Source organism: Aspergillus alliaceus (assembly GCF_009176365.1).
Source record: "Aspergillus alliaceus strain CBS 536.65 unplaced genomic scaffold BDW43scaffold_58, whole genome shotgun sequence".
Classification (NCBI taxonomy): Eukaryota; Fungi; Ascomycota; class Eurotiomycetes; order Eurotiales; family Aspergillaceae; genus Aspergillus; species Aspergillus alliaceus.
In genome coordinates, this window is record NW_022474741.1 from 1 (window position 1) to 24,768 (window position 24,768).

Here is a 24,768-nt window from a genome sequence, read left to right on the forward strand (position 1 = left end):
TTTCTTTTTTCATTTTTTTTTTTTTTGATGGTTAGAAACTCTCGACTGACAACTTATCCGCAGATATCGTTGGCAACAATATCCCTGTCTTCTTTATCCAGGATGCCATTCTCTTCCCCGATCTCATCCATGCTGTCAAGCCTCGTGGTGACAATGAGATCCCTCAGGCCGCTACTGCCCATGACTCTGCTTGGGATTTCTTCAGCCGGCAACCCAGCTCCCTCCACACCCTTTTCTGGGCCATGTCTGGTCATGGTATCCCACGCTCCCTTCGGCACGTTGACGGCTTTGGTATTCATACCTTCCGTTTCGTGACCGACAAGGGCGATACCAAGCTCGTCAAGTTCCACTGGAAGTCCTTGCAGGGTAAAGCCAGTATGGTCTGGGAAGAAGCGCAGCAGGTATCTGGCAAGAACCCCGACTTCATGCGCCAGGATCTCTTCGAATCGATTGAGGCGGGAAGATTTCCCGAGTGGGAGGTGAGTCCTTCAGTCCCTCTTCTCAATCATCCATCCATAGGGGTGCTAATTCTGTAGCTCGGTGTTCAAATCATGGATGAGGAGGACCAGCTTAAGTTCGGCTTCGACTTGTTCGATCCTACCAAGATTGTCCCGGAAGAATATGTGCCGATCACGAAGCTGGGCAAGATGACTCTGAACCGCAACCCTCGCAACTACTTTGCCGAGACTGAGCAGGTTATGGTATGCAACCCTCAATTTGCGGCCGGTTTCCCCCGCTAATTACTGATGCGAACCTATAGTTCCAACCCGGCCATATCGTCCGCGGCGTTGACTTTACCGAGGATCCCCTCCTCCAGGGCCGTCTCTTCTCCTACCTCGACACTCAACTGAACCGTCACGGCGGACCCAACTTCGAACAGCTGCCCATCAACCAGCCTCGTGTTCCCGTCCACAACAACAACCGTGATGGAGCCGGTAAGTTGTCTTTTAGGATCCTTTCATAATGTCTATCAGCGAACAGTGCTAAGACTTCACAGGCCAGATGTTCATTCCCCTCAATCCCAATGCCTACACCCCCAGTTCTCTCAACACGGGCACTCCCAAACAGGCCAACCAGACCGTGGGCAAGGGCTTCTTCACGGCCCCAGGACGCCAGTCTACTGGACATTTCACTCGTGCTGTCAGCCCGTCTTTCGCGGACGTCTGGTCGCAGCCGCGTTTGTTCTACAACTCGCTTACGCCCGCCGAACAGCAGTTTGTTGTCGATGCCATGCGCTTTGAGAACTCGAATGTAAAGAGCTCGGTTGTACGCAACAACGTTATCATTCAGCTAAACCGCGTATCTAATGACCTCGCCCGTCGCGTTGCCCGTGCTATTGGCGTCGACGAGCCCGAGGCCGACCCGACCTATTACCATAACAACAAGACCACTGATGTGGGTACCTTTGGACAGAAGCTGAAGAGGCTGGACGGACTCAAGGTCGGCTTCCTGGCTTCGGTCGACACTCCCGCCTCGCTTGAGGCCGCATCACAGCTCAGCGAGCAGCTCTCCGAGGACGGCGTTGATGTCGTCGTCGTTGCGGAGCGCCTGGGCGATGGTGTTGACCAGACCTACTCCGGTTCGGACGCCATCCAGTTCGATGCTGTCGTCATTGCCCCTGGTGCCGAGGGCCTATTCTCTACTTTCTCCTTCACTGCCCCCTCTAACGCCACCTCCTCGTCCACTCTGTTCCCCGCCGGCCGGCCCCTTCAAATTGTCATCGATGGCTTCCGCTTCGGAAAGCCCGTCGGTGCTGTCGGCAGTGGTGCCGCTGCACTCAGGAACGCCGGTATCCAGACCTCTCGTGACGGTGTGTACGTTGACCGGTCGGTGACTGGTGGTTTCGTTGATGGTATCAAGGAAGGTCTTCGCACTTTCAAGTTCCTTGATCGGTTCAAGTTAGATCATTAAGCCGGCATGTACTATTAGCCAGTGAAGGCGTAACGGTCCTCGAGGCCTCTTTTGCTTTACATCACCGGATCTGTGATTTATATCGTGGCACTGCCACTGTTTCTTCTCTGTACATTTGACGAGTAACATATTCAATCAACATCTCACAGTACCTTTTGTATATTATGGGCTAGTAAACGTCCAGTAAAAGCACAGGACAAGAAATTAGACTATTATGAATCCACGCCACTACAGAGGAGGACCGCCTTGTCCAGTAGCTCAAGGGTCTAATATCCTCTCAAGCCCCAGTGCCAGAATTTACTCTCCATCATAGCCCTTTCGGCCGAGTAACAAAAAACTTGGCTTTTACGCTTAATTCAACATCAGACCTCAATAGGCTCTTTCACAGCGAACCCACCGGCAAAACCCCCTATTCATATTTCATCTATTTCCCTTATCAGTCAGTCTCTTGGCATAGTATTGAATAATCCACAGTCGGAATAAACTATCTTAATACACTATATTATGATCCTCCCGACGTGAGCCCCGAGCTCCATTTACTAAATTTTAATTAAATCTCGCACCCAAGTCCATTATTATTTGTAATAACCGTTAATAACTATGGATATAACAATGGGTAGCCCTTAGTGGGGTACTTCATCTATAATGGATCTCGGTCTCAGCCTCTTCCGCTAGTGCGATTTCTCTCAGCGGCTGTGGCGGTGGCGCTTTTTACCCTGGATTTACAAATCTTTGGGAGGTCATTGTATTAGACTGGAGTATTGAATAGTGTACCATCTGGGAACAGCGCCGTGATGTCTGTGCGTTCTCTAATGTGACGCAATGAACTAGTTTGTTTATTGTGGATTTTTGTGTCCTAGAAATGGCTTTGTATTTCCTCTTTTTTGCGTCAACAGCTTACTATTAGTAAAAAGACCAATGTCGGAGGGCATCAGCAGTAAGCGGTGATATTTACCTTCGTTGAATGTAATGAGTACTAATTGCAGCGTATCAGCCATTCCTTCTCTTTGCGGCAGTGTATTCCTCTACATTAGTCAAATGCAACGAGTGCACTAGTTTCAGAATATACAAAAATATCACTCTCTGCCACCCCAAACACCCATCCACTGCCGTTATTTGACGGCAGTATGTATACACATTCCAGCAATACAACCCACCCACAAGATCACCATACCAAAGCCCTCACCCGCTCAGTACTCAACTTCGGCAACGGCGCCATAAAATCATGAACATGGATAACGTCCGTCTCATCCGCCTTGCACAGCTCCAACCCGGGCCCGTTCGGCCGGTACAGCACCGCCAAAACAAGGGATTTCTCGGCTATGGATAGACTGCGTGTCCTCTTGCGTTAGTTCCTCTCTCGGAGTGTAACGATAACAATGCCTGTTTCGTCTAGAAAGGGAACGGGGGAGGAGGAGCAAAGCAGAACATAGCGTAATGTAACGTAGCGTATTCCCTGCCTAGACAACTCCTTGATCCGTGGGTGAACGGGACGTATTTCCAGTACATAGATGGGTGGAAGGTGCCGAGCCAGCGGTCGGGGAGAAAGCTTTTGGGATCGAGGTAGACGGACGGATCTGAGTGCATGAGGTAGACGGACATGCCGACAAGGGTCTGGGGGATCCCAGAGTAGAATTTATACTGGATTGGATTGGATTGGATTGTGGGTGTGTGCGGTATTGGTTTACGCCTGCTGGGATTGTAAACCTTTTGTATTGGATTGGGAGGTCGGGGGAGATCCGGGGGGAGGCGTTGCATGGCAGCGTAGCTTAATCTGCGTGGATTAGGTTTCTGTTTTCTCTCCATTGTTGGCATCATACCGTTTGGAAGGGGGGAGGGGGGAGACAGTACCGTAGAGACTCCTTGATGATGGCTTGGAGATAAGCCAGCTTCTCCAATTCGCCATTGGGTCCTTCAACTCGACTTGTAGTTTCGCCTTGATTTCCGGGTTCGCGAGGATGTAGTACGAGGCCAAACTAATCGTCCGGGCGGTGGTGGCTGTTCCGGCGCCCAGGAGAAGCTGCGCTTTCTTAGCCAGGCGGCTCAAGGATCGTTCGGACTTTAGCATTTAACTGTTGATGATGGCTGAAAAGCGAGGTATGGGTGATGTCGTTGTTAGATTTGGCGGCACATTTGTTCCTCGTGATAAGGGCAATGTTCTTGGGGGCTAGGTGGATTGTAGTATTTCAGTTCCAGTAAGCTAGTTCACATTATGCACCTAAAGAGTGTGAGATGATGAAGCGACACACCTTGGGGAATGTATTTAAAGAATATAGACTCCGGGATGTAGTTTACAATACTGTTGCACATTATTGGCATGTTAAGTGGATATACTGACAAGCGAAGAAAGGCGAAGTAAAAGTAATGCAACTCACCGGAAAACCAATGAAAAGGGGAAATTTCAAGGATTTATGAATCTAATTGAACTTGGCCTGTTCGTTAGATACACCTAACTCTGGCTAGGAAACACAGCTTAATGACTACCAATCTGGTGCAAAATCAGGGTGGTCTAAGAATTGACTGCCGGTACCATTATCGAACAAATCCGGCCGATGATGTTGCTAGTAAAGGCTACAAAAGTGTGATCTAGTCTGATCATCTCGTGCGTCTCCTTGTGCTCGCTGCATCGTGACTCGAGCTTTAGAGCCACGGCGGCTAGTATTGGCTGTAGTCTAGCAACTCCCAGCCGGGATAAAAAAGGGCTCTAGAGGTTTTCTTCGTTTGCGGTGGAGATTGTGATCTACAGTAAGAAGATGGCATCCTACACTTGTGTTCTTAGTAGCCGGCCCGCATTGATAGAAACATCGTACCATCTAGGTCAATGCCCTTGCAGAAGACATCGTAGTGGTTTGTTCGACGCTTGCTCTCCCGCTAATCTACGCTCTAATCTGCATCTTCTACTTTAATAAATATCTGATAGCAGCAAATTTACAAAGGTAGGTCTTCGATCTGTTTCTCATGGTTACTAACGAGGCCGTTTAACTTCGATAAACGAGTCTCCTTTGACAGGAGTACTATCTTGGACAGAGATAGGTAAGCAATTAATATTATATTAAAAGACAAACTCAGTATATAATAAATATCAATAAAATCGATAATATAGTCTATAGATAGAACATAGAAATAGGCCGGAGATAAGTATAATACTAAATCTTAGGTATTTCCTATTCTCTCTTTTCTATTTATCCTAGAGCTTATATAGGTAAGTATAGGTAAGTTGGGAGCTGCCACTGCTGACATCTGATATTTAGCCTGTAGGCGGTTGGCTGAGATGGGCCAGGGACTCGAAAATGGACAAACATTCGCCATCTGATAGATATTACTCCCAAGGTTGTATGTACACATTTCAGTCTGGAATGCGATGAGTAATTCTAAAAGAGAAAGAAACACATAATACTAAAACATACAGGGACACTGGATCTACTTTAATAACTTCTATAGAAGGAGAATTAGGACATCGCTTATTCACTTTATCTTATATATATCTACTATATCGACCGTATTGACTATATTGACTGGAACCTGGTTGGGAGATTGGAACGGGCCTGTGACACGACAAGTGCACGAGATCTCTAGACAAACAGTTATATCAGTAACAGTTTTCAGGTCTGGCTGAACAGGAAAAGAGGATTCAATATAAAAGTGAGTAAACCCTATTGAGGGTAGAAAACATGAAAATAACAAAAAAACATACAACAGCCGGGATTGGCTGGTGGTCACCCACCCAAATACTAACCGGCCGGCGTGTGGCTTAAACGCGGCCAGAAGTCGGGTGGCTGCCGCCCGGGTGAGCTAGCGGGTGAGCCGCTTTATGGTCGCGCGACCTCGGGTGAGCTTGGGTGAGTGCAGGCGTACGCTGCGGTTAGTGGTTTGGCCAAGCCCTTGAAGGATGCTGCGGATGATGTACTGGCCTGATTGTCGCACCGGTTGGGCGCAGGCGATGATAGTGGCTTGACTGTCAGATAGAATCACAAAGTCGCCGGTGGCAGCATCGCTAATGCCAGTGCCATGCTGATTCGCACTAACCGATTCCTTGGTAAGACATCAGGGTGGACTGGTTCTCTTGTGTAGTTATACTGTATATATTTGTCTCCCTATTAACCGGTAGATATAGGAATTCTCGTGTCTGGACACGGCCAATGCGCCGATGTCTTTCTTATAGCCGCTACTATCAGTGTAGACCTTTGTAGCAGTTTGGGGAAGATGGTTGTGTTGTTGAGTCACCTCTCTTGTATTCGCGATAGTGATTTCTGGTGGCTCCCACCGTAGGGGCACGACCACTGGCTGGATTGTCTCCAAGCAGAGTAGCTACAGGTCCTCCTCGGGGGCCTGGGCAACGCGCTTTGAAGTGGTTGGATAGTAGCTGCCTCCACACAGGCGTCAAATATGCCCGATGCTGGCCAGGTTATATGTGTCTTGGATGCTCTTGATCAAGGCGAAGAGGTAGCAAGAGATATTACTTATTTAGGTAAACGTCAATATAACCATATTGCACCCATCATAGAATGAGTAATCATATACTACTTCGTCCAAGTACGAATGTAATAATCAATATAATTCAATATAATATTGAAGATCTGGATAAAAATAAATATACTGCGTACTTCTATGAGCCTTGCTGAGGTTTCTTGAGGTTAATCACATTTTGCTTCAAAAGGGCCCTGAAGTCGTTCCGTCGGTACATTGTCTTTCTTATTATGCGGTTCGTTAGGCACCTGCTGGCAAGTGGAATTCTCCCGGTCTTAAGAGACTTCGGGCAAATATTTCCTTAGAAGTCGTATAATATCCCAATGTCCATGCCTCTGAGCCAAGCCATATGGAGTGTCACCATTGATGTCAGCAATGTTTGGATTGGCGTGTGCCCCTAAAAGAAGTCGCACAACATTAGCATGGCCACAAGCAGCAGCCCAGAATATGGGAGGTCTTGCTGCAATGGATTTGGCGTTGACATTCACTTGATTTGTTTGGAGAAGTAAGTTGACAATTTCTACCTGCCCATTCGATGCAGCAATCCAGAGTGGCGTCACTCCTCGGATATTTTGGGTATCAGGTGGAGTGCCTTCGCAAAGGAGTTGCCTGAGCTTTGCAAGATTACCTGACTCCGCTGCCTTGTAGAGTTGAGCTATCCTAACCAAGTGAGGAGAGTTTACTTGGTTAAGTTTGTGTGCTAAGAGGTAAAGGACCTCTTCATTCCCACAAGAGGCAGCTGATAAGAAAATGTCCTTTGTAATTTGCACCTTTTCTCCCCGTTGATCCAGCAGGAGTGCCATGACTTCCTTTCCATTATCCCCATTTCCTGCCGCAGCCCTGACCACATCATCAGTGATTTGTACCTGGTCCCCCCGTTGCTCCAGCAGGAGCGCCATGACTTCCTTTCCATTCCATCTATTCCCCGCTGCCTCCTTGACCACATCTTCAGTGATTTGCACCTGGTCTCCTCGCTGCTCCAGCAGGAGTGCCATGACTTCCTTTCCATTAGATAAGTTACCTGCTGCCTCCTTGACCCCATTATCAGTGATTTGCACCTGGTCTCCTCGCTGCTCCAGCAGAAGTGCCATAACTTCCTTTCCATTAGATAAGTTACCTGCTGCAGCCTTGACCACGTCTTCAGTGATTTGCACCTGATCTCCTCGCTGCTCCAGCAGTAGCACCATGACTTCCTTTCCATTCCACTTATTTCCCGCTGCCTCCTTGACCACGTCTTCAGTGATTTGCACCTGGTCTCCTCGTTGCTCCAGCAGGAGCGCCATGACTTCCTTTCCTTTAGATAAGTTACCTGCTGCAGCCTTGACCACATTATCAGTGATTTGCACCTGGTCCCCCAGTTGCTCCAGCAGGAACGCCATGACTTCCTTTCCTTTAGATAAGTTACCTGCTGCAGCCTTGACCACATCTTCTGTGATTTGCACCTGGTCTTCTCGTTGTTCAAGCAGGAGTGCCATGACTTCCTTTCCATTCTACCTATTTCCCGCTGCCTCCTTGACCACGTCTTCAGTGATTTGCACCTGATCTCCTCGCTGCTCCAGCAGGAGTGCCATGACCTCCTTTCCATTGTCCTCATTCCCTGCCGCAGCTTTGACCACATCTTCAGTGATTTGCACCTGGTCTCCTCGCTGCTCCAGCAGGAGCGCCATGATTTCCTTTCCATCCCCTTTATTTCCTGCCGCAACCTTGACCATATCTTCAGTGATTTGCACCTGGTCTCCCCGTTGTTTCAGCAGGAGTGCCATGACTTCCTTTCCATTGTCCTCATTCCCTGCCGCAGCTTTGACCACATCATCAGTGATTTGCACCTGGTCCCCCCGTTGCTCCAGCAGGAACGCCATGACTTCCTTTCCATCCCCTTTATTTCCTGCCGCAACCTTGACCATATCTTCAGTGATTTGCACCTGGTCCCCCCGTTGCTCCAGCAGGAGTGCCATAACTTCCTTTCCATGGTATAAGTTGCCTGCTGCAGCCTTGACCACGTCTTCTGTGATTTGGACCTGGTCTCCTCGTTGCTCAAGCAGTAGTCTTATAACTCCATTTCCATATGGACTCCTTGCAGCAGCGTTCACCACTCTTGCCTCAATAGCAACCTCCATGGGCATTCCTTTCAGTAGTGTACCGAAAGCGCAAATGTTTCCATACCTTGCAGCTTCTTCCAATGGCGTCACACCGTCTAGAGTTTTAAAATCAGAATCGATATAAACATCAGCCACAAAAGTATGCATAGCCCATGAAATTAATGGATCAATTTTCCACCGCGCTGCTGCATGGAAAATTGAGAATCCAGCAGCCAATCGACTTGATGGCAAAAAATCTAGTTGGGAGTTATAGTGGCCTAGCCAATCCTCCCAAGCACGAGACCTAACCTGGAATAGTTCTATCTGCTCCTGTTTAACCAAAAACTCTTCCCGGGCTAGCCCAGCATGTTCGGGCCAACAGAGTACTGAGTATTTCAGAAATTTGCTCCTTGGCTCTGCAGGACTGTTATTTACCTGGAGCTGACAGAAGCGTATCACATATGTGATACACCGATTTGCTAGTATAGCATGAGACCTAAGCTCATTCACTTTTGCTGCCTCCACCAGAAAATCTCTGACCGATTTGTGAAGAAGCCTCACCTGCTCACCCTGAATAACAATTATTAAGCGACACAAATTAATGACGTCTCTGGTAAACTGTAACCGGCTGTCCTCATCTTCGTCGAGGTATAATTGACAAGCTTCAGACAATTCTGAGATGGTTAGCGGCCGTTGTGCTATCGCAACAAAGCTCACTAAATCCATTATTATCGGCTTATCATTCTCGGAAGAAGTGGCGACAGCTGTTTCAAGTAGTCTCTGATACAGAGCATGTAGCCCTCGCGGAAGATTTTGTAATGCTCCTATAGTGCTCCTCGCTTGAACTTGCTCTAATTCATCACAAGCAATGCCCACCCATAGGAATGTTCCACCAGCCTTCTCTTCTAGGATTCGCGATACCTCTGCGGTTACTGCTTTCGGGTATTTCTTTCTCGTACTCAGCTTGTTAACCCTTTCCTGGATCATTGCTTTCAGGTCATCTGCGACTGCAGAGTACTTGGCCAGGTTCTGACACGGGAAATGCGCTAGGCGCTCTTCAATCTCAGGATATTGTCGACTTGTAATCAAGAAATATAGGTTGGGCAATGAGTGACGCTTTGGATTGCAGTTATTGAATGTTTGGTCAAGATGGCGAAGGAGTGTCTGCTGGTCCTCGTATTCACATTCATCTAGAGCATCAATTATACAATAGATGCCGGAACTAGAGCTATCTTGGCCCATATCCATTAAGGTTGACCATAGTGCATCAAAAGATGTCAATATTTGTCCCTTGCGAGCGATATATTTTGGAAGCAAGTATTTCATCAAATGCCGATGCTTCTGGATTAACTGATAAAGGAGCCCTCGTAGAATGGCAGTTGCGGTCCGCTGATTTTTAGAGCTGGAATCACAGAAAAAGTAGGCGAGCCTCTTGTTTCCATTGATAAAATCAGTTTGATTTGGAAGTTCCTCCGTTAATGTAATGGCCATAGTCGATTTTCCAGTCCCAGGGAGACCATATAGCCAAAGTATGTTCGACTTTATTTTAGAGATATTTTTATGAAGCCCAAGCCAGTGAGTCAGCTCATCTGTCTCCAAGATCCAGTCACAAGTACCAGGGACGCGTTCTCCTTTTCTCCGTTTGAGCGCATTTTTGTCATCAACTGGGTCAGTAATGAACAAACACTGCAGGCATGCCTTTTCTTCAGCAGTAAGTTCAGCGCCTAGTAGTGGTAAGCCCAGTAGTTTAATAGTTTAAAAATCACATACTCTGTTCTCGTAGCGGTTTATAGTCAATGATAGGAACTGCAGATAATAGCAATTTTGCATAAGCAGCTGCAGTAAGAGCTGCATACCCTTGCCATTGCTTGTGCTTATGAGAGTCACAATAGTCGCAAATTCCTCGAATCACCAGGCATGGAAGTTGGTCCATGAGCCCAGCTGCCTCCATCTCAAAGCATAGAATATCTATGTCCTGGGCAATGAGGTCTCGTCTCTTGGCATCCTTCATGACTTGGTTCCCCGAAGCGATTAGCCCATAATGAATATGAGGCTCATTAGTCTCTCGCGGCGCACGATGCACCAACTGGGTCTGATCACAGGTTGAACAACTGGGTCTGCGACTCTGATGATCATATGTTGAGTTAAAAAGCCAATCTTGGTCTGGGTGAGAAAATTGCTGACAATTTTCATATATTTGAAGTACATCTGATATAATTACCCCGATTGACAACTTTTTAATCATATTATCACTGCGTATTTGGGATACTGCCGCCAGTAAAACTTGAGGAGGCTTGTTGAGTGATCCTGTTCGCTGGAAATGTCCATCATGAAGTGTTTTGCCGTAGTCATACTGAATCACACCTCCTGAGGTCGGGGTTGGCATACTAACGACAACATCACCAAGTCGAATGTCGGCCTTTTTGCTGGGCACGCCGCCTCCAATACCCACCATCAACGCAAATTGAAGAGAGGGGAATGTCGGCAGCATGTGGGCGAGTACGATCGCGGCAGATGTGGTTCCGTAAACCCCAGCTGGCAGGCAGGCCACCACTACATTGTGGCTGCTAATGCTTCCGAGAGTGTAGACATTGTGGTCGGATTTCGGCTGGCGGAGTGAAGGGTGGATCTCATCGAGCATAATCTTCGCGGCCGCCATTTCTAGTGGCAAGGCGCAGATCCAGGCGACTGTATAATCACTATGTGAGAAGATCATTTCCACGTATCTTAAGCAGTAGGAAGTAGCGAAATATTTAATGACCCGGTTCGAGTACTCAATTTACACGTGGATATAAGGGAATATCTGGAGCAATCTATAATATATATAGTAGAATTCCTGAAATGTTGAGGTTGAAAAGGGAGGGGTAGCTGGCTATGTGTAGCCGCAAGGCTGCCAAACCAACAGCCAATCATTGTTCAGGGGATATATGCGTGATAAGAAGTAAACAGGAGATGGAGGCATTAGGATGGGGCGTAGATCATGACTGAAACCTAGAAACCACTTCTTAGGAGCATGAATTAGTATTTTGAATGTCCTAGCGAAGTTTTTACCAAACATGAATAGTGTGACGGCACGATCCTTATACAGGCCGCTGGAGTGGGAGGTGGCACCTGATATGTTACCTGTTTGTTCTGTTTGTATTCAAGATAATGATATCGCCGAGCTTTTAGAATCGCTTCATTACTCGTTACCCTATTCTTTTCTCATCCTCAATCCTCTTGAATTCCCTGATCCCATTGGTGAACCCCTTGAACCCCCAGTCGCCGAGGCGTGCGACACGAACCGACGCCTGTCCCTAAACACAGGTAAAACCAACCAACCTGAGGAGCTCTCACCAGAGGACTTACTGAAACGCTGTCGTGAGACACCAAAGAAACTGTACGACGACATCCTTGAATGCTTCTACGCCTTGATGGCAAAGGAGAGCAGCTATCTTAAAGAAACTGCTTCCCTTAAGAAGTCCCAGAACCCCCAGAACCCCCAGAACCCCACTGGCTCTGCAGCCCGCATCCCGGAGATAGAGAAAGAACTTACCAATACGATCGGTCAGCTGACCGTTAAGAACTACCAGATCGCCCAACTTGGTGAAGAACAAGACTCATATCGCAACGCTTTCACCGCCCAACAGCTTAACCGCCGTGAATCTGGAACCAACTCTCGCCAGGGATCCTTGCAGCCAGAAAGCAAAGGCAAATCTGAGAAAGTTCCTGATCCTCCTGTCCTGACTTACGGCAAGAACCCTAAGTTCGAAGACTGGTTGGCGGAGATAGTAACGAATTTGAAGCCGACGCGGACCGGTATGACATTGAAATTGTAAAGAAGGCTTACCTGGTATCACGTACCTCTGGGCTAGCCTGTCAGCAGTTGAACCCCCGTCTACGAGAAGACACTACAAACCCTTACCAGTCCACTATCGAGATGTTCGACACCTTGACCCGAGCTTTCCGTGACGCCCACCGTCAGATCAAGGCGCAAGTGGAGCTGCGTAACTTGATGATGAAGAATGCAGCAAGAAAAAATTCAGCTAACAACAGGATGGACAATAAGCGATATAGAGAACCGAGGACTCCGACTGGCCAAGATAGCAAGCCAACATGCAACCCGGAAGGGTTGTCAGCCAGACTCACCACCCTGGGCAAGGCGACGCACAAGATCCGCGACTTGGAGAAAAAAAATGCAAGAAAAGCTGAAACAGGCAAGAAAAGAGCAGTTTCTCCAAGGCCCTTTTAGTAGATACACAAAGGCGATAGATGCAGCTCTCCCAGGAGGGCGCACCAAGATCTTGTATGATCAACTAGACAAAGCACAAGCAGCTACCCTACCGCAGCTCCGGACAGGTCATATCCAATACCTGCGCAGGATTGAACAAATAGCGGACGAATCCAGTGACTGTACAAAAGAACCAGAAACAGTTCAACACGTCTTTGAGTGCAACCGGTGGGAATTACATCGTGGTGACATACGAAGAGTGGTGGGCAATCGATACGAGCACCTGTCATACGCGTTAGGAGGTAGATCGGAGAAAGAAAGGACCTATAGGACAAGATGTCAATCGGTAAAAAGGCCGGAGACCAAACATGGAAGTGGTTAAGGCTGTAATACAGTTCGCTATAGCCACAGGACGCCTGGAACACCAGAGATAGGGCACAAGAACATGTGTAATTAGATGATTCTACAAACTCAGCAAGGAGGCTACCTGTAGCCTTAGGCTGCGCACAGCCGGAGGAATAAATCAGAACCAAACCAATCGTGAAGGCTTGATCCATTAGGTAGCTAAGAGGATAGATGCCATATAGACGTCCATAGAATTGAGAATCTACTGGAATGGCATCCGCTCCTCAGTAGGCTACGTGAGTGTAGCTGACATAGCTTCATCCTTTCCTTCTTCCCCTGAAATCATAACACTTATGGGTCGCATCAAGTAAAACAGCTAACGAATCACACCTTGAGCATTTTCCTATCATTAGCGCTGCCACATATTGACACGCCCCTGGCAGGCAAGCAAAGAACCTGATGAGGTCAGTATAGGAGTCTGTATTCAGGGTGCAAGGAAATATACCAGCAGAACGGAAGATGTTAATAGAGCGGCTTAGATATCGTTGTTACCGCCTGAGATGCAATGATCAAAGTTCAAGTGGGTACCACAGTAAGCATTAGCTTTGAAGCTGTCTTTGGGGCCGACCTTCAACCATCCAGCGTATGTCCCACCATGTGTTATGCGCAAGCACTCAGTGTGACACAGCTTTCCGTTGTCGACATTGTGTATATACTTATTGATCGCACCAGCAATAGTATTCTCTTGAGAAGTGGTATCGCAGTTGCGGCCCGAAGCATAAAACTGGTATCTGATACCCTAATAAGTACCATCCAGGACACCACAATCATGGTTGTTCGACAGATCCTTAATTATCTTGCCCATTGACCTTGCCCAACCGACCATGTAGCTTCCGATATCCAGACAGGCGCTTACAGTAATAATATTCCTGCAGACATCATCTGGGCGACGCTTCTCAAGGCTAATAGTGTTGCGCGCCTTAATAAAACCCTCATTTGTTATCATCTCACATTAAAGTCTGTCTGGTACAGAGGCGCTAACTCATCACTAATTAAAAATTGACCAACATCTGGGTCTTCTAGGTTATCACTAGCATATAAAATCTGACTAATAACATTTTACTTCTGTTTAGCCCTCCTGATGAGTGTTGTACGCCTACCGGTAAACAGAGATCAACAGTCCGCGACATGATAGTAGACAAAAAATAGGGTGTATATCGGCTGCGGTATAAATTTATTCTGAGTAGGATTGGATACAAAAGCATGAAACCAGATTAGGGTTGCAGGGAATTTAAATTAATACAATCTGCCGTACCCGAATGGGCTTGCAGGCGCTAAATATTAGATGGACCTCCGGACTTGTCCGCGGGTAGAGTCACCATATGAAAGCAGCCAAGAATCTAATTTCAGCAAAATATTCCAACACCGCTTATTTACTGTATATATCTATAATTTTTCTTGGTGCAACTCAATTTACCAAGTGATTATCTTTAGCAGGTTAGTTGACATTAGCCCCTGTGTTATAGATCTTATACTGTATTGATATCTCAGAAATTAACGTCCTGATATCTTTCTCTACAGAACCTTATTTACATAGTTCAGAGGTAATTTTCAATATATCTTTCAATTATTTGCTGAGTACCAACCAGGATATTAAAAGAGGCCTTGTGTGTCGAGATCCCATGTCCCTACTCTTAAAATTGGTCTACTCTTAGGTTAGCAAAAATATATAAAGATAGCAAGAACTCTTACTTTTCAGCCTGAACAGTATCCAGTATATCTTATAGCCAGTAAATATATAAACATGTTAAAGAAGATATAGCATATTTCTATCTTGGCACTCTTAGAAATAAGGTAGTCCTGCATTCTCCAAGTATCTCCTGTGCCTGCATAGACTACTCAGGCGAGTGGTGTTGTCTGCTCTTTATCTTCAGCGTTGGCATTTATACCATATTCAATAAGCAGCTTCATAGCTTGAAATGTACTATGTTCAGCTGTCCAGGATAGCAGAGTTGAGCCATAAGAGTCCTTCTTATCAATCTTGGCGCCATATTTTATAAGAAGCTTGATTATACATATCTGGTCATTGATAGCAGCAAGTGCCAACAGCGATTTTCTCTGGCTCTACTTATTCTTGTCACAAAGATCAGGGCTTGTCCCCTTATCAAGATACCTTTGATTGCCATAGAAAGACCTTTTTCAATAGCAAATTATAGCCCTCCTGGGATCTTTGGTTTATTGTACATTGTAGCTCTGGTAGGGGAAGAAAAATATAGAACACTGAAAAATAACCCACAGAGATGATAAGCATATATATTATTATTTTTTGAAAGGTCTGGATAGCAGACAGAATCGCCTGCAGGCATAAAACAGGGTCGCAGCATATATTATATAATACACAGAGACACTGGTGAGCCATTACATAGCCTAGCATATTAAAGCTCCATTAATTATTAGGATAGTACTACTAGATCGAATACTAGGTGCTTGATATTTAAAAGTTTAAATAAACCTTCCTAACATATCTTTATATCTTTATTCACTTGATTAGACAAGTACTGCTACACAAGGTGATCTCTGGGAATATAGAAGAAAGACAATGGTCTTCTAAGTTCTTCAATGGCTATTGCACTGATATTAACACATATATACAAGATATGCATGTTTATTCCAACTGCTAATGTATACTTCAGGCATATGCGCGAGCTTTCTACCATATTGGTTATTCAGGAGTTCTCTATCTCGACTTGAGGATCCTGAACGATATGAAAACGGCCTCTGTTATAGGAGTACAGAGATATACGGTATATCTCCATGACATAGTATCCCTCTAGAGAGCTGACCTGAAAACTAGTGTCTTTTATTCTCATATCTCAGCCTGTGTAGCTTGCACTGGATACTATTGATGAAAAAGTGATATATGATCCGCAAGTAACTTAGAATAATAGACTCAGTATATAGTGATTATTTGAGCTCCTTTTACTGTCCTTATTGTATTTTGGTTCAACAGGAGAGAGAGATCCTAAAATATCAAGATAAGATACGCTACAATAGTTATCAGCTAAATGAACATATATACTACCGGTAGTTATGGGTTGATTGGTACTATAGGGCTTTTCTGCTTGAGGCCTACTTTGCCAACTATGTTGTGTAAATCACTGGTACCACTAGGTATCTACAAATTGCTGCCTCCAAATTCAAAATTAAACTCAGAACAAATGAACTAGGTATATATATAATGTAGGCGCCTAGAGGCCATACAAGGCAAGCACGTGATTCCAGACACATGATATTGTGTGAACGCAGGAATAGTAGTAATAATCGTCAATCTAATAATCATTAAAAAAGGCCCATTTCTTCAACCAACTATATATAATAAGCACCCCAGGATTCTCCAGCTGCGGCGTGTTATGGCGAGGTGATACAGTTGCCCTTATTACTGTCACCCATTCACACCCATATTATTGTAGCAAAATCCGTTATACCAAGCACAGTACATTGTAGAGCAAATATATAGGTGGTTATGATCGCCCTGTGGGCTTACGGTACCGAAATGGGGTCGCAACTAAGTAGTGGGGACAAGTCGTGCGACGCCGAATCGGCTCGCAGATCAGCGTCCACGCGGTGACAGACTCTGCCTTTTTTGCACGCTTTCAAGATGGTCTCAACACTGACACGTAATATGGCTAAAGATAGTGGTTTTCCAGTATATAGGCAGGAAGGATACCAGGGAACATATCTCAACCTATAAGTAGCTACTGCGGTACATCCTCTCCAATATCTTTTCTTTTGAGGGCTGCTTTGTTCTATTAGACCTTAGCTACCAAGACTCACAACAACATGTCTCGACACTTTGCAGCTCGGGTGATATATCAGACGGTTCGCGGATATCAAGATTTACCTTCCCAGAATCTGGTATATAATGGAGTACAAGGTATATCAAAGAGAGTACTCGTATGCTTCTCACCAAAACTACAACCGTGTTCAATACTGATTTAGCGATTATCTCAACAGAAATTACTAATAGAGCCTTTGCAAGAACTGCTACGTTCTCTACTCTAAGGTTATAGCCCTACTTTCCGGCGTCATCCTCTGGGGATGGAAGCAGAGGCTATCATAAAGTTGGCCCCGCGGCAGCAGATGTGTTACCATGATGGAACGATGTTTGGTGGATACGTTACCATGCTCCTAGAACGTATCCTTGCAGATTGCTGCTGGCCGGCGGCCCTAGCATACCTCAACACATCCTTTGCGCACTCTGTTCCACCGGACGTTCCGATCCGCCTGCGTGCGTGGCCAGAGAAAGTTGAAGGACGCAAATTCTACCTTACGGCGTCCATCCAAATCCCTGGGAGTGAGGTGGGTCGGCTCATTTATGCCATTCAGGTGAGTTCGGTATTGCGACCTTGAGTTGAGTGCAAGCAATCTGCTAGTATGTTTCAGGAACTGTTACTTCAATTTGACATATACTTGGAAGATGCACTTCTCATTAATTCTGCCTGTGCGATTCTTTACTTAGACTTATTGAATTTACTTATATATATAGGCAAGGATCCTTTCCATCCTAAGGGAACCAAATCGCTTCCCCGATTTGTTATCCAGGACTATATGTGTGACAAATTGGGCATGGTTGGTGCTTACACTGTTGGCACATAGCCTGCCTATTTCCGTGCACATCTCACGCATCCACAGCACTTTCTTATATTTCCCCTCGCGCTTGATATTCTGCTTCAATAGCACCAATCCATCATACTGCTCAGCCGTCATAATAGATAAAAAATACCTTTTTTTTTAGAAAAAAGGAGGCAAAGAGGAAGTGTCGTGAGTGTCGCAAAGTAATTAGGTATATTTTAAGAATTTATTAAGAAAAAAATTTTAAACGAAGGAAGCACAATTTAATAAAGGACAGAGATTACAACTGTCTAGCCCAATACCTTGTCTTACCATGCCACACCTACTTCCTCGCACACAAACCCTTTACGATATTTTGCACCAAAGCATCCTTATCCCTAAACCTCTGCGGAAACTTGGCTAAATCGCTACTCTTCAACAGGCCCCTTGCCTTGGAAGCCTCCGCCAGCGCCTCCCCCTTAGATAGCTTGCCCGTCCCGCCGCCAACACCCGCAATTAAGCCCAACATTGCAAACGGTGCAGACGTCGGATCCTCAATGATTTCCGCCACTGTCAGCGCCCCGTTGCCCGCTTCGCCGATGAGAAGCGCAATGCGAGCGATTGATGCTGCACTGCCAATCAGGGGGCCGAGGGCCTCGCCGACAAAGGGGATGACCATGAAGATGACGGTGAGGATCTTGAAGATGAGGTCCTTCTTTGCTTGTTCCTTGGCCTTTTCGCCGATTTCTTTAATGTCCTTCATGCTGCTGATGGCTTCGGCGAGTTGCAGTACGGGCATGGAGTAGGCGACTACTGCGTCGGTGGCCGAGGTATCTCTTGGCCCGTCGTCGTAGAATGACAGGCCCACGCTGAGGTACGACGAGAGGAGCGAGGTTCTTAGAGCCGTGACATTGCCCATAGACGCCTCGATCAGCTTCTTAGGATTGCCAACGTGGATATTGTCATTGGAGCCCTTCTGAGGGTAATTCAGCTTTTTGTGAAAGAGTTTCCGGCAGGGCAAGTTGCCGGCACCCGGTCGTATATCGCCAGGAAGCGCACACTCGTAATCTGAAGTTTCATCGCCAAATGTCACCCACGACTCATCGATGCCCGTCTCAGCCGCGAGCGTGTCAAAGAAGCCCTTCTTGTCGACAAGATCGTAGCGGATGCTCCATCCCGTATTCATGTCCCAGATGTGCGGCATGCCGAGGCAAGAATCTTTCGTTTCATCGCGGCCGGTATATTTCCAGTAGCAGTCAAAGTACTTGAGACCTTGGCCCTCGCCGAACTTCATGAACTTGTCGATGCGCGGCTGGATCTGCTCCTTGGTCCACTTCTCATACCAGCCGAACTTGTCGTCGTAGCCTTCCGAGTTGGTTTGGAATAGAGACAAACTGTCGACGAGCTGCGAGTATAAAATATCCATTGCAAAGAGGTTGACACAACCGGGATCTAGAGAGTCGGCTTTATCAGCAAGACCTTCCAGGGTGCCCGGGTTCTTATCGGAGGGGCAGGTGGGAGTGTCGTCGCCGGCTTCATCGTCCGCACCGTCGCCGTCGTCGCTGTCATCGCCGTTTTCATTGTCAGAGTAATTTTGGAGGTCAATGGCCCAGTCACTCGAACCGCCAAAGTTGAGGCCCTTAATCCAGTTGATTCGGTTGGCCTTGAGATCGCCGTCCATATAAGCCGCCCAATCCACCGCTCCGGGATTACCGTACATGAGAATATTGGAGTCAGAATCCTTGTCAATGTACGATTTGACGATAGAGTAGCTGCCGTGGTTCTTGATTATGTCGTTGAGCTCAGCGTTGGAGATGTACCCACCAGTTGCGGTACAAGGTCCGGCATAGGCCATGGAGTGAGTCCTATCTCCGGCAAAGGTACAAAAGGGACCGGAGCAGGACGCGTCATTCATGCGGAAGCTTCTGCCATAACTGGTGATGCCAATGACTAGCTGTCGGGCTTCCACACCAGCTTTGGTGATCATGACCATAGCATCGTGCGTCTCAGTCTTGTTGATGTGTGATCGAAGACAGTTTCCGGCTTTGCAGCCGGGCATGGCCGATTTGTTATCAACATCTGCATCCCGACTCTTGATTAGCACATCGTTCTATGCAGTTTTATGTCAAGTTTGCGCTACATACCCCATTGGCCGTGCAAGTCATACGTCATGTAAATACAGTAATCCACATATTTTATGATATCCTTGACAGGATACTGCTTCAAGTACCAGTAAGAAGCCGGCAGCGCAATGGAAATAGATTTCCCGCTGGGCAGCTTGCTTCGGAGCAGCTGCAGGAAAGCAAGGTAATTGTTTCCTTCGTCAGGGCTTCCGGGTGTGATATCCGGAATATCAGGTGCACCAGGATACTCCCAGTCAAAATCGAAGCCATCCAGGTTTTGGCGGCTCATGAAGCTCACCAGGTTATTGACGAATGTGTCGCGATGCTCCCGCTTGGTGGCATCTCTGAAGCGCTGGAACGTGCCCGACTCTGTGGAAAATGCCCATCCGCCAAAGCTGAGAATCTTTTTAAAGCCGCTCATCTTCACAAATTTCCTGAATTGATACTCGATATCCGAGATGTCCACGTCGAAACTGGATGTGACTGTGGCAAATGCAAAGTGGACGTGCGAGTACTTGTTGGCCGGGATCTCCGTGACACTCATTCGCAGACAAGCCCTCAGCTGGTCAAATGCCTCAAAATAGCCGATGGTCTTTAACTGATCGGGTGCCTTGCCATTGTTGACAATATCCATACCACAGTTGGAAATACAGCCGTTAGTTCCCGGCTTTGCGGTACCGGGAGCACCAGTATCCGCAGGTGACTTGGTACAGAAGTCGACCGTTGTTCCGCAAAATCCCCAGACATCGCAGCATGCATTAAGGGGACATGGATTAAGATCAGCTAGTGCGGCTCCATTGGAAGGTTTCTTGGTACCCGGGACCTGTGGACCGCAGGTGGCTCCCGGGATCGGCGAGGGCATAGGAGGCGTTCCCTTGCTGAGGCAGATCAGTTGGCCACTCTGCAGGTGTGCACAGCCGGCCCAGCCCCAGGTGTTTTTGTTGAAGTCTTCAATATCTTGCTGTTGCAGGTAATGCGCGCCTGCCAGGTCAAAACATCCATCGCCATCGTTGATTTTATATGTGTTGCAGGTCCCGTCGGGTTGGGGCTGAGGGCGAAAGTCTGGCATTGTGCCTGCATTGCAGCAAACGCGCTGTTTGGGCTTCAGGGTCGAGCACAAGTTCTTTTGCGGGTTGTATTTAGCCAGGTCGGTTCCAGAGATGCCACAGCGGCTGGCCAGCGAGGCGCAACTGTCACCCCCATGGACCTCCTCTGTTCTGCATTCTCCTCTTGGGAGAAGGGCTCGTGGTTCTCTTCTGGCAGTCATGTTGCCGTGGGAGATGATAGTAGCATTGATAGTAGCATTGAAACTCTTATCCACGGTAGACACGAGCACGTCCATGCTGATGGTCGTAGCGGGAATGGTCCCGTCAAGGCAGAGACCATTGTTCCAGTGTTTGATGGCATCTTGAGCCGCTGCCAGATCAACAAAGCCAGCAGATACCACTCCAACAGTCAGGGCCGCACCGGCAGGCCGGCAAATCTGCATTGCAGAAATTTGCTTTTCCGCAAAAGAATCGAGAAAGCCTCGCGCAGCATGTTTGGTGATTTGTGCACCAGAATACAAGCCCACTACAGCAGACTTGTGCTTGGCAAACAAGATGGTGGCGCCGCACTCGGCGCTCTCACCCACGAACAGGGCAAGTTGACGAGTAGCCTCGGCCACATGGTCAGACTGTGGAGCAGTGCTGGACGTCTTGCTAAGCGTCGAAAGGCCAACTTGGGAAGTGAAAGCTGTCGTGACTGACTTGGCGCCGCAGCTTTCAGCGACAACGAGGTTACGTTGGCTTTGCTGCTGAGGCACATCAGGGGAGGCGGCAGCTTTGTACGTCTGGCCTTGGCTGGCCACGCAGGCGCGGATGGTGAGGATGATGTTTGGATCCGCGACAGAGTTTTGGATATTAAAACCAAAGAGGACAGTTTGATCACAGCTCTCAAGATAGCGGAGATGGTGGATGTTGGTCCAGTTGGCCGGACTGGGACCGGCATCAGCACACAGACTGGGACAGTTGTCAGCATACTGGCCATTGTAGCTCTCTGTGACAGCCGAGGCAAGACCCAGCAGAGAGGCAAGGAGGACAAAAGAGGGCCTCATCCTGCTCTCTTAGCCAGCGCTGGCAGGGAATGAGTGAACATGTGAGGAAGAGACAGACTACCTGGAGGGATTAATGGTCCATATAATATACTAATTTTGCTCATCGTGTAAGCTGGCAGTATCAACTCAAGCCATTGTGCTAGCCCCGGCCCGTTTTCTTTCGGGTTAACAAAACTAGCTGATACCCTCGTCGGAGGTTCTCACTTTTCCCCTGATAGATGCATTAGACTAAGGTGAAAGTAACCTCAAGTCTGGTTTGTCCAGAGGTTGCAAATCTACACAGACTCCCATATGCAACTAAACCCTAGTGATTTTTTTTTACCTCGGTTCCCCTAGACTATCAGGAGATTTTGGCCTCAAATGCAACCATTCCAGGGGCCACGCCGCTAAGAGATCCCTACATGTAACCTTCTGGCTCTTGACTGAGTGACTTGCAGCGCACCGTAGAGCCTTATTGGTGTTAGTTAGCAATGGACCACCGAACGTCTCCGGGCCCTAATTGCATTTGATATAATTTCCGTGGGCTACGTTGTCAACCCAGATAGCCACCTTCTAGATAGGTACATGCCGAAATTGGTTATCCCACCGTATTAATCATCTATTATTCTTTACTTACTGTTATTGATTTAATTTTTTAATTTTTAATTTTTATTAGGGGGAGAGGAAAGGGCTTAGGTCGCAAAGTCTAGATCAAGTTGCCATGCTCGATTGTCGTTATGGGTTTAATTTCTTTTCTTGTACAGAGTAAGTATCGTGGAAAGCCTTGTCTCTATTATCGACAACACATCTCATTTACTCCTCTGTAATTTTCTTGATATATTTATTGCCTTACCCTTTCCCCCTCTCTAGAATCCTTACCTTATTTGCTACAATGGGTGCCGCGCTCACCTCCCCCGTCTATATAGACTATGATGAATTCTTTATAAGTAGCAGCAACATCCTCGCTGTCCCGTATGAAAATGTTACCGCCGCTTTCAAGACGCCCATCGCTATCCACTCTACCGCTATAGATGGCTTCGACTGGACGCAGCCGTATCCGGGCTCCCGCAGAGACGGCCACACGGCGTACCTCGAGATCGCCCAGGAAATGCCCTTGTCTGCGTCTATCGTGGAAAATGCAACCACTGTCCTGTCGTCCTTAACATTTGGTATTCCCGACAGCATGAGCTCTGGCGGCCAGCCACTGGCTATGGACCCTTCATGGTACATTTGTCGCCATGTCTTCATCTCCACCAGACCCGAGGTGAAGCTGGCCGTCGACGGTGGCAGCAAGTGCAATTTCCTATCCCAGGCATGCCAGGCCGATCTCAAGACCAGCCTGACCCAGGATTGGGGAAAAGTAGCCAACGGCACCATGTGCTCGGCGCTTGGCTTTGATGCCATACCACCAAGCTGTCAGGACTCGTTTGGCTTCGCCCGTCAGGACGTCATGGCTTTTGACGCCGCCTTCCTCGCAAATACCACCCTGGGCCCGGTGCAGACGAACAAAGAGCAACACCAGTACAGCTGGCGCATTGGCACTGGATACCACAACCCTGGCGATGCTCGCGCCTACGCCTTGGCCGCCAACCGGACATACCTCGTCGCCACTGTCTGGGGTTACAGCCAGAGTGCAACTCCCATTCGAGTCCCCGAGGTGTCGTTCGGTTGCCTCTCGTCTGGCGCAAGCTACATCCCGCCACCTCCTGCCCCTCCGCTGTCCACCACGACAACGACTACGGCATCGACGTCTCCCACCTCAGCCCCAACCGAGACGCCCATCCCCAACAACGTCGCCTTTGGCGATGACTTTTCCAGCGGGTCCATGGCCCAGTGGAAGACTTACGGTGGTTCCTTCGACGCATCCTCGGGTGCCTTAGTGGGAAGCACATCTCTCGGTGGCAAGGCCCTGGTGAACACCAACTTTAAAAACTTCCTCTTCGAGGCCGATGTCATGCTGCCATCGACCTCTGGTAACGCCGGTCTTCTCTTCCGCGTATCTAATCCGAGCATTGGTGCAGATGCCTACAGCGGCTACTATGCAGGTATTGATGCCTCTGGAAGCGTTGTCCTCGGCCGGGCGAGCAATAGCTGGACGCGTCTCGGTAGCTCGCCCGCCGACATGGCATCCAACAAGGTCCACCACGTCAAAGTGCAGGCCATGGATAAGGCGCTCGACCTTTTTGTCGATGACATGAGCAAGGCCAAGGTCAGCGTCATGGATGGTATGTATACCAGCGGCATGAACGGCGTGCGAGTCTACGACACGGGCGCCACCTTTGACAACATTCAAATCACCCCACTGGCGTTTAGCGATGACTTCTCAAGCGGCACCATGGGCAAGTGGACAACCGTGGATGGCAAATACCAAGTCTCATCCAATGCTGCTGTTTTGTCCGCCTCGCCCATCGCCAAGGCCCTGACCACCGACGTCACCTCCAAAGACTTGATCTATGAGGCCGACGTCTCCATCGACTCCTCCTCCGCTAACGGCAACGGCGGCTTCATCTTCCGCGTGTCCAACGCTAAGGCCGGCCCGGATAGCTACAACGGGTACTATGCTGGTATCGGCAACGGACTCGTCGTTCTCGGCCGCGCGGACAACAATTGGAATGAGCTCAAGATGATTCAGGCTGCGGATATCAAGGAGGGACAGAAACATCACTTAGTGATTCGGACGAGTGGAGATTCTATTTCTGTCTACGTGGATGACTTGAATACGCCGAGGATAATGGTTAAGGATGGAAAGTATAGTGCTGGGTTGAGTGGCATTAGGGCTTATATGACGACCTTGTCTGTGAGTAATGTCAGGATTTACACGGCTTAAGTTGGATATACAGTAAATATTAATGCAGTATTTGGGTTTGAATTTTCATGATATTTTCAAGTATAAGTTTCTATGATATGCGAGGTTCATACTCTTCGACTTTGCCAACATGCCACTTACCC

General features: G+C 47.7%; 7 protein-coding genes across 7 annotated transcripts; 4 read left to right on the forward strand and 3 right to left on the reverse strand.

Annotated features, from left to right (window-relative positions):
• Nucleotides 1–65: 65 nt before the first annotated feature.
• cat1 (catalase catB) lies at nucleotides 66–1,911 on the forward strand (the record flags this gene model as incomplete). The annotated part of the gene is made up of 4 exons (XM_032048046.1): nucleotides 66–479; nucleotides 537–701; nucleotides 761–935; nucleotides 998–1,911. Coding segments are annotated over 4 exons (1,668 nt in total), but the record flags the coding sequence as incomplete, so codon positions are not given.
• Nucleotides 1,912–3,303: 1,392 nt separating this feature from the next.
• Nucleotides 3,304–7,757, reverse strand: BDW43DRAFT_315401 (uncharacterized protein; the record flags this gene model as incomplete). The annotated part of the gene is made up of 4 exons (XM_032048047.1): nucleotides 3,304–3,685; nucleotides 3,732–3,970; nucleotides 5,767–5,943; nucleotides 6,792–7,757. The coding sequence occupies 4 exons, from the start codon at nucleotides 7,755–7,757 to the stop codon at nucleotides 3,304–3,306; spliced, it is 1,764 nt and encodes a 587-aa protein (XP_031895737.1).
• A 111-nt stretch (nucleotides 7,758–7,868) lies between these two features.
• BDW43DRAFT_315402 (uncharacterized protein) lies at nucleotides 7,869–11,115 on the reverse strand (the record flags this gene model as incomplete). Its single annotated transcript, XM_032048048.1, has 2 exons — nucleotides 7,869–10,180; nucleotides 10,227–11,115. 2 exons carry the CDS (start codon nucleotides 11,113–11,115, stop codon nucleotides 7,869–7,871), a joined length of 3,201 nt encoding a protein of 1,066 aa, XP_031895738.1.
• Nucleotides 11,116–11,512: 397 nt separating this feature from the next.
• Nucleotides 11,513–12,274, forward strand: BDW43DRAFT_315403 (uncharacterized protein; the record flags this gene model as incomplete). Its single annotated transcript, XM_032048049.1, has 1 exon — nucleotides 11,513–12,274. The coding sequence occupies one exon, from the start codon at nucleotides 11,513–11,515 to the stop codon at nucleotides 12,272–12,274; it is 762 nt and encodes a 253-aa protein (XP_031895739.1).
• A 4,898-nt stretch (nucleotides 12,275–17,172) lies between these two features.
• BDW43DRAFT_315404 (uncharacterized protein) lies at nucleotides 17,173–17,667 on the forward strand (the record flags this gene model as incomplete). The annotated part of the gene is made up of 3 exons (XM_032048050.1): nucleotides 17,173–17,397; nucleotides 17,455–17,512; nucleotides 17,558–17,667. 3 exons carry the CDS (start codon nucleotides 17,173–17,175, stop codon nucleotides 17,665–17,667), a joined length of 393 nt encoding a protein of 130 aa, XP_031895740.1.
• A 298-nt stretch (nucleotides 17,668–17,965) lies between these two features.
• On the reverse strand, nucleotides 17,966–21,855 carry BDW43DRAFT_322472 (putative class V chitinase; the record flags this gene model as incomplete). The annotated part of the gene is made up of 2 exons (XM_032049557.1): nucleotides 19,767–21,855; nucleotides 17,966–19,701 (listed from the first exon to the last, which is right to left on the reverse strand). Exons 1-2 carry the CDS (start codon nucleotides 21,838–21,840, stop codon nucleotides 17,966–17,968), a joined length of 3,810 nt encoding a protein of 1,269 aa, XP_031895741.1. The 5' UTR covers nucleotides 21,841–21,855.
• Nucleotides 21,856–22,496: 641 nt separating this feature from the next.
• BDW43DRAFT_322474 (uncharacterized protein) lies at nucleotides 22,497–24,646 on the forward strand (the record flags this gene model as incomplete). The annotated part of the gene is made up of 1 exon (XM_032049558.1): nucleotides 22,497–24,646. The coding sequence occupies exon 1, from the start codon at nucleotides 22,712–22,714 to the stop codon at nucleotides 24,644–24,646; it is 1,935 nt and encodes a 644-aa protein (XP_031895742.1). The 5' UTR covers nucleotides 22,497–22,711.
• Nucleotides 24,647–24,768: the final 122 nt, after the last annotated feature.